We start from the raw sequence: 12,500 nt of genomic DNA, 5'->3' as shown, positions 1-12,500 counted from the left end.
CTAAAATCAGAAAGCAGTCCTGGCGGTGGATGAGATAAACAGTTCTGTACAACCGAGAGCCGAGGAAACTTTTTTTATATATATTATACAATTGTTTTATTCTATAATTATATTATATTGCCTATAATGTGTGCATGTGTTTTGCTCTATAATGACAGGATTTTATTTAAATCTTTGTTTCCCTTCTTCTCAACCTTCATTTAAATTGATTACACTGCAGTTGCTTGAATCCTGAATATTATATATATTATTATTCTCTAATACTCTCTCAATTGCGCTGTTAACATTAAATTACCACGAGACAAGCAATAATACAATAATACTTACATATCACTAAGGAGAGTTCACAAGACTGCATTCTGTCTGAAGGCGCTTTCGTGTTGAGTTTAATGCAGAAAGAAGAAATGAATGCATGACCACAGAGTTGCAGGCATATAGGTAAACTTCCTCCCACTATGTGCTGTAACACAGTGTACATCAAACACAGACCCTAGGTGTGAAACGCATTGGTATCTAAAAATGCATTTGGAGCTATATTTAAATAATTTACAGATATCTCTAAAAAAAGCTTACTGTGCATTTGAGATGCACACACCACCGAGCTAGTGCACAGTACCGAGTCCTGCAGAGACCACCGAGCTAGTGCGCAGTACCGAGTCCTGCAGAGACCACCGAGCTAGTGCGCAGTACCGAGTCCTGCAGAGACCACCGAGCTAGTGCGCAGTACGGAGACCAGCAGAGACCACCGAGCTAGTGCGCAGTACCGAGTCCTGCAGAGACCACCGAGCTAGTGCGCAGTACCGAGACCTGCAGAGACCACCGAGCTAGTGCGCAGTACCGAGTCCTGCAGAGACCACCGAGCTAGTGCGCAGTACCGAGTCCTGCAGAGACCACCGAGCTAGTGCGCAGTGCCGAGTCCTGCAGAGACCACCGAGCTAGTGCGCAGTACCGAGTCCTGCAGAGACCACCGAGCTGGTGCGCAGTACCGAGTCCTGCAGAGACCACCGAGCTAGTGCGCAGTACCGAGTCCTGCAGAGACCACCGAGCTAGTGCGCAGTACCGAGTCCTGCAGAGACCACCGAGCTGGTGCGCAGTGCCGAGTCCTGCAGAGACCACCGAGCTGGTGCGCAGTGCCGAGTCCTGCAGAGACCACCGAGCTGGTGCGCAGTGCCGAGTCCTGCAGAGACCACCGAGCTGGTGCGCAGTGCCGAGTCCTGCAGAGACCACCGAGCTGGTGCGCAGTGCCGAGTCCTGCAGAGACCACCGAGCTGGTGCGCAGTACCGAGTCAGACCGACGTGTGATCGGGAGGAGCAACTGAACTGAGTTTGGTGACAATGAAAGTCCAACATTTTGTTCATAACAATTTACAAAAGATAACTGATCAGATCTAAAAAAAAAAATTTTCTCTGTTGAGTCAGCATCAGTACAAAAAATATGAGTGGCGCTGAGACTATATAAACTACTCATCGTAGCAGCCACTCGATAATATATTGTACAGGGATCCCCAGCAAATGGAAATGAGCAAAGAAATGTCTCAGTCTAAAAGAAAAAATGATCACAAATACAGGCAATTTCAAGAAAAGTGGGTGGTTGATTATTTTTTTGGTGGTGAATTTATTAAAGACTGTATAACCAAACTGTCTGAGGTCGTATGTCCTGACAGGAGAAATGTTTTTAGCAATATTAGCCTGTCTGCAAATACAGTAACAGAGCGTGTTGTTGAGCTTTCTAAAGATCTTGAGAGCAGCTCTGCGAGAAAGGCAAAGCATTCAGTGCATATTCTATCACGCTTGATGACAGCACCGATTTGGTTGATAGTGCGCAGCTGGCGATATTTGTGAGAGGTGTTGATGATAACTTTCAAGTCACTGAAGAAGTGCTGCTAAGCTTGTCTACAATGCGCAGTAGAACAGCAGCAAGTGAGATCTTTCAAAACTTTAAAGATGCACCAGAACACGCTGGTCTGCACTGGCATTCTTTAGCAGGCTTAACAACAGATAGAGCCTCAGCAATGACTGGGAAAAAGAACGGGTTGGTAGCGCTTGTGCAAAAAAAGAACAAAACGCAGAGCAGCCAGTAGCATTACACTGCATCATTCATCAGCAGGCACTGTGCAGTAAATCTTTGAAGCTCGACAACATTATGCCCGTTGTTGTGAAATGTGTGAACTACATTCGCTCCAGGGGCTTGCAGCACAGACAGTTTCGTGCTTTCTTGGAGGAAATTGAATCTAAATATGGTGACTTGCTGTACTTCACAGAGGTGCGCTGGCTAAGCAGGGGCACTGTTTTAAAAAGATTCTTTGAGTTAAAAAGAGAGGTGAAAAGGTTCATGGAGGAGATTAATATGCCTCTGTCAGAGTTTGAAGACACAAAATGGATGACGGATCTTGCTTTCCTTGTTGATATCACCCAAGAGTTGAATAACCTAAACCTGAAGCTACAAGGTCTGGTCAGTTTTTGACAACAGTGATGATTTGAAAGCATTCACAACTAAACTGAAACTGTGGAAAAATTAGATTTCTCAGAGTAATCGCACTCATTTCTCATCATGCAAGGCACTTCTGGAAGAGCTGGACATCGAAATGCAGTTCAGTGGTGCTGAATACGCTGCTAAACTTGACCTGCTTTTGGAGGAATTTGATCGGCGTTTTGCAGATTTCAGAAAGCAAAGAGTAAGCTTCCAGTTGTTTGCGAATCCATTTTTAGTTGATGTGGAAACAGCACCAAGTGATTTACAGATAGAGCTCATTGATCGTTAATGCAACACACCTTTGAAGAATAAATTCAAGGAAGCCCAAGGATATCACACAGTTCTTCAAGCAGCTACCACCATCTTTACCCACAGCTTTTGCAAAAGCTTCAGAAAAACCATGGCTCTGTTCGGCAGCACGTATATTTGTGAGAAACTTTTTTTCCCCACTATGAATATAACAAGTCAAAATACAGAACATAATGATCTGATGCACACCTTGCTGCAATCCTGAAGGTTTCAACTGCTCAGTCAGAGGCCAAACATCAACAGACTCGCAGAACTGAAGCGTTGCCAGGTGTCTGGCAAACACTAAAAAATCTTTGGCAAACCCAAACTGTAAAAAAGTTCTATGACAGTTCAGTGTAATACTTCATGAAAGAAGTTTTTTATTTATTTTTTAACCAATACCATCTTCCGTGATGTCATTGGCCCTACATTAGGATTTCAGGGTCGACATTGGCCCTCATGTAAATTGAGTTTGAGAGCCCTAGTCTACAGGAAAAGATGCATTGAATTACATTGAAACTGAAATATCCATTTTTCAAACCCACTTGAATCTACATAAAACAGGAATATATATATATATATATATATACATACACACACACATATATATATATCTATATATATATATCCATATTATATGTATGGTGTGTGTGTGTGTGACGACACATTTTCAGAATGTGTTATATAGTCCTCAAACACCTATTGTCAAACACCTATAAATACCTCCAATGTTTTGATTCAAACACAGGCTCCCTTGAGAAAGATATGTACAACTCTTTGAGCTAATGTGTGTGTATATATATATATATATATATATATATATATATATATATATATATATATATATATATATATATATATATATGTGGCAGAGCAAAGCTCTGCCCTTTAAATTGGCAGGGATGGGGTTAACTTCCCCTACCTGCCTGGGTTTATTATGTTCAGGTGGCTGAGGTTGATTAGTTGATTAGGTTGATTAACGATCAATCAGCGCCCAGCCACCTGATATAAAAGGAGGCCTCTGCTTCTCATTTGGAGAGAGGGAGCTGAGGAAGCAGGTTGGGGGTTTTTTTTTTTTTTGGTTGTTTAGAAAGTTTGAATCCAGTGAAGGCATTGCCCAGCCTGGAAACTGTTATTTTTGTAAGTTTTGCTTTTTATCTTTTTTGTGTTTAAATTGCTTTGTTTTGGCCCTTGTGCCCTTTCATTTTGTGTTTATTTATAATAAAAGTATATTTGTTTGAACTGAAGTCTGTCTCTGGGCCTCTATCCACTCGCCAGCCTGCCACAATATATATATGGAAGTTATGAGCATCAGTAATTTACTTGAAGGCTCCACTAGTGTTTTCTACTATTCTAACATCTTTGACTGTTATTATTATTACAGCTTAGTTTGGGTGAGAAGAAACCAAACCTGTCCCCCCCCCCCCCCCCCCCCCCCCCCCCCCCCCCCATTCATCCATCAATCCATTATCTTTAACCACTTCATCCTGTGATCACAACAACTCAAAGAAAGCAAACTACACACGAGCAGCAGCAGCTAACATGAAGAGCTGCAGAAACCGTCCAGCAAGGATGAGCAACACTGAAGACAACATCCAGCTTCACTCTTTACACCCAGCACTATTCCCGCATGCTTTTTACTAGGCTCATCATTTAACATACAACGTCCTGGCAGTTTGTTCGATTTTCACATACCGTATACCACTAGAAAGGCCTTTAAAAATCCTTTAAATTGATGGGAGGAACGGCAAGGATCAGATAAATGACGCAAAGAGTAGAAATATGCAAACATGTCTAAGTTAACCTCATAAATGTCTAAGGCTTTTGCACAGCAGTGTATATAAAAAAGAGATACTTAATAGCACCATGAAGCACTTTCTCTAAAAGCAATTAAAAAAAAAAAAGTTGTGCTGTTTCAGAAGTTTGATGTTGTCCTGTTTGCTTGTCCCGTCAGTCTTGTTTTGTGCTTGTGTGTTGGCTGTGTTGTTAGGGTGCTGGAGCACGTCATTCAGTCAGAGCTGGGGTGTGTTTTTTACATGCTATGATCAGGCTGTCAGTTCATCTGGTTGCGGTGATGTCACTGGACTTGGCCAGGCCTCGAACCTCCTAATCAGTAAATAAATGCACAGTTTCAAACAGAGCTGGAACACTGGCCACGGCTGGAGTGAAGCTCACTGGTCAGCCCTGCTCGGAAATGAAACCTTTCTTTAAAGTATTTTATTTTTCTCTGGTTATTGGCACATGTTATCAGTGTTATTAAAGATTTGCTACTTTACAAATACCTGCTGATGCAGCCTAGTTGTTGCAATATTCAGCACAAGCTGAATGCACTTGTTCTGCATTAATGCTTTAGTTTAAAAGGTGCTCCCTGCCGGGTTCAGGCATGGTGCCACCAGCTCCATGACAATATGGTGCAGCTCATTATGCACAGAGAATTACAATAGATTATTAAACTGCTTCCCCCAAAGGCTTCCTCAGTAGAGCAGTGGAATGTGCGTACTGCTGCTCCCTTCTCCTGTTATCTGATCACAGAGATTTAAAACAAGCGTTAACACTTTGACCTTGTTCATACTTATCCTCCAAAAGCATCAGTAAATAAAGTGTTATCCTTCTGGAATGATCTCCTGAGCGCTGCTGGGCTCCTTTTTCTAAATAATATAGGTCTGTGTTGCTTCATGCACCTTAGTGAGATTTCAAAGTTGCAAACATTTCTTCAATGCTGAGACACAGGGCTGGATATCAGTCAGGCGTTGAGGTTTTATTCATGCCAATTCCTGCTGTAATGGCAAGGTGACACTACTGGGATACAGTGGGATTATCTAGGGCAGGTGGATATACACAAAAGTGAACATAACACAAACACAATGATACAAAACTAAAGACAGTGTGTAAAACAGCTATTGGTTCATCTTACTAGATTTCTAAGAGCAGAGCAGCTGACTCCCTCATGTTTAGGTTCAATTTAAACTCTGCCAGCCTGCACTTCCTCTGATTAACCACAGCTATGTGTGGTTAAGAAATTAGTTCTTAACTGACTGACTGCATCTGAGAAAAAATAGTTTGTTTCTGAGAAGACCTGCCATCAACTGCATTGTGAGGTACGTTTTCTATCAATAATACAAACCTATAGTTCTTTTAGCATATTTATAGAAACGCTTTACTTTCTTTGGGCACAGTGAAATGACTGCAGCTACATGGTATATTTTAAATAAAAGAAAACGAAAGGTGTTACACCTGAGCACTAGGATCAAAACCCTGGTCTTCACACAGCAGGCCTGGGGACTGCACAGAGAGGCTACAGTACAGGACAGCGGAAGCTCTGTTTTTCGGAGAAAGAAAGGTTTTACAAAACAATAAAGATTATTTGTATTGATGAGCAGTCAACCTACTTGATATTTTCACATTAGTAAAACAAAGGCGTTACTGAAAAAGCAATTATGGGCTAAAAAAATAATGACCACCTAAATGTTTCTATTGACTTTATTATGCAGCAAATAGACATAAAATATTAAAGAATGGGTTTATTTTCCACGAGGAACACAAGAACAAGCTTCATGCTGCTTTAAAAATGAGAAAGCAGCTTTAATGTGGACAAAACCATAATGTTTCTGTACAACAAGTAATTTATTCAGAGGATAATAACATGCTGCTTTTATGGTTGGTACGGTGGTCTGTCTGTCTGTCTCCAACAGAAATAAAACCAACAAAATTGTTAACACTGAGAGTTAAGTTGGTGGAGCTAAATACCAAAACATTAGCTTACTGTATGTGGACAGTGAATAGAAAGGGGCAGTCTGTATTGGATGAGAGCGCACATCCTCTGTTTTATTGTTATCCGTTTCTACCATCTGGCCCTCACTTTAGAATGCCAACTCTAAAACAAACAGAGCCTTGAAGTCGTTTGTACCTTTTAGTATAAATCTTTTTAACAAAGATTTAACAAGCATTGAGGCTGTCCAGGTACAGGCTTGGCCAACAATGCTGTAGGTAATAGAGTAACTAGAGTAGCTATTCATTTTTGCACACTACTGAATACATAGTAAATGAAATATGAATTAGACAAGACGATCACAGAATACAGAGGTTTGAAGCTCACGTGTAACGTGAGAACCAGTGTCCAGTTGGTCCCCAGTGTTCCAGTGAAGCATGAAAGAATATCCTAATAATACTGAGTATACCTGTAGTAGCATTTATAAACAAGGGCTCTGGATGTGCTGACTGTCCACATTTATAACTGATATTTCACCTTGTTGTTTTCAATGGAAATGAAGATGAGATTCCTTGGGATGTCTCTTTGTCTGGAGTTTGCTGCCGGCTGTTTCCACACAGACAGGTGAGAGGGACTGTAGAAATGAAACTGACGAGCAGACAGACTGCTATTTGTAACATGAAGATCTTAACAGAACTGTAGCTGCGTGTATGATATTCTCAGTGCTGGTTCTGTACACTGTAGCTGTAGAGACTCTGGACTCTCAACCAGAGGGTTGTGGGTTCAATCCCAGGAGAGGGACATTGCTGCTGTATCCTTGAGCAACCAGATACCTTACCTAGATTGCTCTAGCAAAAACCCAACTGTATAAATGGGCAATTGTATGTAAAAATAATGTATATGTAACAGTTGTAAGTAGTCCTTGATAAGGGCGGTAATCTGCTAAGAAATAATAATAGTGCTGTTTTGAGAAGCAGGATGTTTGCTTCTAGAATAATTCCTGTCCTTGTCTTTCCTCTCTCAGGTGGGTGGACCGTCGTTGGGTCTGATCAACCAGTCATTGCTGATCCAGGAGACTGTGTCGCCCTGCCCTGTCACATTTCACCCGGAGTCAGCACTGCATTCATGGTGGAGGTGAGGTGGTTCAGGAAGGGGTTCAACAAACCAGTCCATTTATATCTGAACCAAACTGATGGACCAGATTTACAGAACAGGTCTTACTGGGACCGCACTGCTCTTTCTCGCTCAGCATTGCAGACAGGAGATCTCTCTCTGAAGCTGAGGGACCCTCTGATAGGGGCGTCTACACCTGCTTAGCTGATGATGGCAGATGGTATGAAGGAGGACAGACTGAACTGATAGTTTGATAATGTTTGGTAATGTTTGATACACAAGATCTTGAGCTTAGATTATACAACACACCAATTATATCACCAATTCTGATTTCTCTACAAGAATCAATGCTTTGTAGTATGAAGTGCCTGGCCAACCACAGGATTTAAATATGAGCTCAATAGGCATGACATTTTGGTCTGTAACAGTGGTTCTAGCCACTTAGCTCTCAATTACTTAATTGAATCTTTAATTGAACTAATAATTTGCCTAATCAGAGCATTTTAATTATTTTAAACAATAGGGGATTTCAAGATACGTATAAAATTGTATGAGGAACTTGAAATCTCCAACTTTGTATTTAAGCTGCTAAACCATTTAAAAAGTCTAATAAAAACAATTATTAGTTCAGTTGAGGGTTCAATGAAGTAACTGAGAGCAGCTGGTTTGGAACAAAAACCAGCAGAAACAGTGGATCCATGGATCAGGATTAAGAACCACTGGTCTAGAATAAAGGCATTTGAAGTTTTTAAAAATAATAGCAGTTAGTTACTACTGGCTTCATGGACTGTAGTGGATATAACCAATCTGGAAACAATGCTAAACAGCATCTCCCCTCACAGCCCTCAGTCTCTCTGGACTCTATACAAGTACAGCAGACCCGGCTGCTGTGTCTTTTATCTGTGTGTGTCTCACTGTCTCTATTCCCTGACAGTCTATCTGTGTGTGTCTCACTGTCTCTATTCCCTGACAGTCATTCTATGTGTGTCTCACTGTCTCTCTCTCCCCGGCAGCTCTGGGGACCCAGCACTCAGTCTTTATGGACTCTTCACAAGGAGGGCAGACCCAGCTGGTGTGCAGATCAGAGGGGTGGAGCCCTGAACCTGAAGTGATCTGGAGAGACAGTGATGGAAACGATGTGACATCACTGTCCAACACAACAGTGCAGAGGGACAGTCAGGGGATCCTCAGTGTCAGCAGCTACATCAAAATCAAACAGCAGTCCAGCGTGTTCTCCTGTCTGCTTAGAAGTAAAATACCAAAACCAGAGTGGGAATCCAAACTCCACATATCCAGTGAGTCTGATTGATGTGAGCAGCTGGTGTAGTTACAGTCACCCTGAAAACAGGGGCGAGTGTGCTGGTTACCAGGCCTGTGGCAGTTTATGATTACAGAAATTAGAGTCACATAGTAAACATATATCAGTTAACAGCGTAAGCAGTAACAGTAACACATCAAAGACAACGGGTCTTTTTTTGCCTGTTTTCAAGGTTATACATTACTTCTCCTTGAAAAAAAAAAAAAAAAAAAGAGTAATAATGTTTTGCAGTCTGTGGGTTACAGCATTAACATTTATGTCTCTCTAAGCACAGGGTAGAAAATAAACAGCAGCTAATGTACCACTGACTCATACTGCTTTCAATGCATTTTATTGGAAAGTAAAATAAAGAGCAGATCTCACCCAATCGCTAATGGCCTGTCCACTTTACAGCAAAAAGTTCAACAGCTGCTAAACTACCAACCAGAGAGACTGTACCACCCCATACTATACTAACACTAACCCTAAACTACCCACCCAGAGAGACTGTACCACCCCATACTATACTAACCCTAAACTAAACTACCACCCACAGAGACTGTACCACCCCATACTATACTAACCCTAACCCTAAACTACCACCCAGAGAGACTGTACCACCCCATACTATACTAACCCTAAACTACCCACCCAGAGAGACTGTACCACCCCATACTATACTAACCCTAACCCTAAACTACCACCCAGAGAGACTGTACCACCCCATACTATACTAACCCTAACCCTAAACTACCCACCCAGAGAGACTGTACCACCCCATACTATACTAACCCTAACCCTAAACTACCCACCCAGAGAGACTGTACCACCCCATACTATACTAACCCTAACCCTAAACTACCCACCCAGAGAGACTGTACCACCCCATACTATACTAACCCTAACCCTAAACTACCCACCCAGAGAGACTGTACCACCCCATACTATACTAACCCTAACCCTAAACTACCCACCCAGAGAGACTGTACCACCCCATACTATACTAACCCTAACCCTAAACTACCCACCCAGAGAGACTGTACCACCCCATACTATACTAACCCTAAACTACCCACCCAGAGAGACTGTACCACCCCATACTATACTAACCCTAACCCTAAACTACCCACCCAGAGAGACTGTACCACCCCATACTATACTAACCCTAACCCTAAACTACCCACCCAGAGAGACTGTACCACCCCATACTATACTAACCCTAACCCTAAACTACCCACCCAGAGAGACTGTACCACCCCATACTATACTAACCCTAACCCTAAACTACCACCCAGAGAGACTGTACCACCCCATACTATACTAACCCTAACCCTAAACTACCCACCCAGAGAGACTGTACCACCCCATACTATACTAACCCTAACCCTAAACTACCACCCAGAGAGACTGTACCACCCCATACTATACTAACCCTAAACTACCCACCCAGAGAGACTGTACCACCCCATACTATACTAACCCTAACCCTAAACTACCCACCCAGAGAGACTGTAGCACCCCATACTATACTAACCCTAACCATAAACTACCCACCCAGAGAGACTGTACCACCCCATACTATACTAACCCTAACCCTAAACTACCCACCCAGAGAGACTGTACCACCCCATACTATACTAACCCTAACCCTAAACTACCCACCCAGAGAGACTGTACCACCCCATACTATACTAACCCTAACCCTAAACTACCCACCCAGAGAGACTGTACCACCCCATACTATACTAACCCTAACCCTAAACTACCCACCCAGAGAGACTGTACCACCCCATACTATACTAACCCTAACCCTAAACTACCCACCCAGAGAGACTGTACCACCCCATACTATACTAACCCTAACCCTAAACTACCCACCCAGAGAGACTGTACCACCCCATACTATACTAACCCTAACCCTAAACTACCCACCCAGAGAGACTGTACCACCCCATACTATACTAACCCTAACCCTAAACTACCCACCCAGAGAGACTGTACCACCCCATACTATACTAACCCTAACCCTAAACTACCCACCCAGAGAGACTGTACCACCCCATACTATACTAACCCTAACCCTAAACTACCCACCCAGAGAGACTGTACCACCCCATACTATACTAACCCTAACCCTAAACTACCCACCCAGAGAGACTGTACCACCCCATACTATACTAACCCTAACCCTAAACTACCCACCCAGAGAGACTGTACCACCCCATACTATACTAACCCTAACCCTAAACTACCCACCCAGAGAGACTGTACCACCCCATACTATACTAACCCTAACCCTAAACTACCCACCCAGAGAGACTGTACCACCCCATACTATACTAACCCTAACCCTAAACTACCCACCCAGAGAGACTGTACCACCCCATACTATATAACCCTAACCCTAAACTACCCACCCAGAGAGACTGTACCACCCCATACTATACTAACCCTAACCCTAAACTACCCACCCAGAGAGACTGTACCACCCCATACTATACTAACCCTAACCCTAAACTACCCACCCAGAGAGACTGTACCACCCCATACTATACTAACCCTAACCCTAAACTACCCACCCAGAGAGACTGTACCACCCCATACTATACTAACCCTAACCCTAAACTACCCACCCAGAGAGACTGTACCACCCCATACTATACTAACCCTAACCCTAAACTACCCACCCAGAGAGACTGTACCACCCCATACTATACTAACCCTAAACTACCCACCCAGAGAGACTGTACCACCCCATACTATACTAACCCTAAACTACCCACTCAGTGAGACTGTACCACCCCATACTATACTAACCATAACCCTAAACTACTACTATTTACACTGTTTTTCATTAGAAAGGCACTGCTGCAGAAAATACACCTTTTTTTTTGCAGATTTTAAGCCAAATTTGTCTTTAATGAAAAAGTGTAAATATGGTATTTTGATTAAATCTACACCAAGGTAGCCTTTCATATCTTCAATTAGTAATCAAATGTAATGTGTTGATCAAAATACAAACTAGAACAGCATTTTAACCACACGACACACGTTCTGCAAGAGAACTACTGATTGTTTAGAGCTGTTCTATGTTCAGTGTGTTCTATTCTTTTTTTTTTTTTTTTTTGTTTTTTGGAACGCCCACAATTGCTCTCAACTTGTCATCAATGTTTGAGAAATGGAGCATCTTCTAGCTCACACCATGCACCGAACAGTAAAAATTAAAATGACCAGTCAGTACACTATTTACAAGCATGTTACTTTACCAAAGCCAAAAATAATTTTTGAAACATATCTGCTTTTTAAACTTTTGCCTTTTCTATGCAAACTGGCAATGGAGACTTGCTCTTCCTGGCAGTACCGAACATGTCATAGTGCAGTAAGGAACCTGTATCAGCGACAACATGTTCAGATTAAAATATCTTTGTTCACATTTCCTTCCACTAGAATCGGCACTGTTGTTTTTCGCTCGTTCTCTTTGAGAAAGTATGTTTTCCTGAAGGGCTGTATACAATCAGAATGGTTGCGTCTGCTCTAAAAGGTCCCAAGATCACTTCCTACGATGTGTTGGGTACTCCCTGGAAGAGTAAGTCTCCACAGCCTTGCTTATGAAAGATGAA

General features: G+C 42.3%; 1 protein-coding gene across 1 annotated transcript in view; it reads right to left on the bottom strand.

The window, feature by feature from the left end:
* Nucleotides 1-697, bottom strand: part of LOC121304037 (Fc receptor-like protein 2) — a 21,555-nt gene extending 20,858 nt beyond the window's left edge. Inside the window, exon 1 of the mRNA XM_041234989.1 lies at nt 328-697. Coding sequence (XP_041090923.1) covers nt 328-478 — 151 coding nt within the window. The 5' untranslated portion in view covers nt 479-697. The remainder of the gene's footprint in view (nt 1-327) is intronic.
* Between the last annotated feature and the right edge of the window lie 11,803 nt (nt 698-12,500).

The sequence above is a fragment of the Polyodon spathula genome, chromosome 36, assembly GCF_017654505.1.
Source record: "Polyodon spathula isolate WHYD16114869_AA chromosome 36, ASM1765450v1, whole genome shotgun sequence".
Lineage (NCBI taxonomy): Eukaryota > Metazoa > Chordata > Actinopteri > Acipenseriformes > Polyodontidae > Polyodon > Polyodon spathula.
This window is presented reverse-complemented; position numbering and strand designations above follow the sequence as displayed.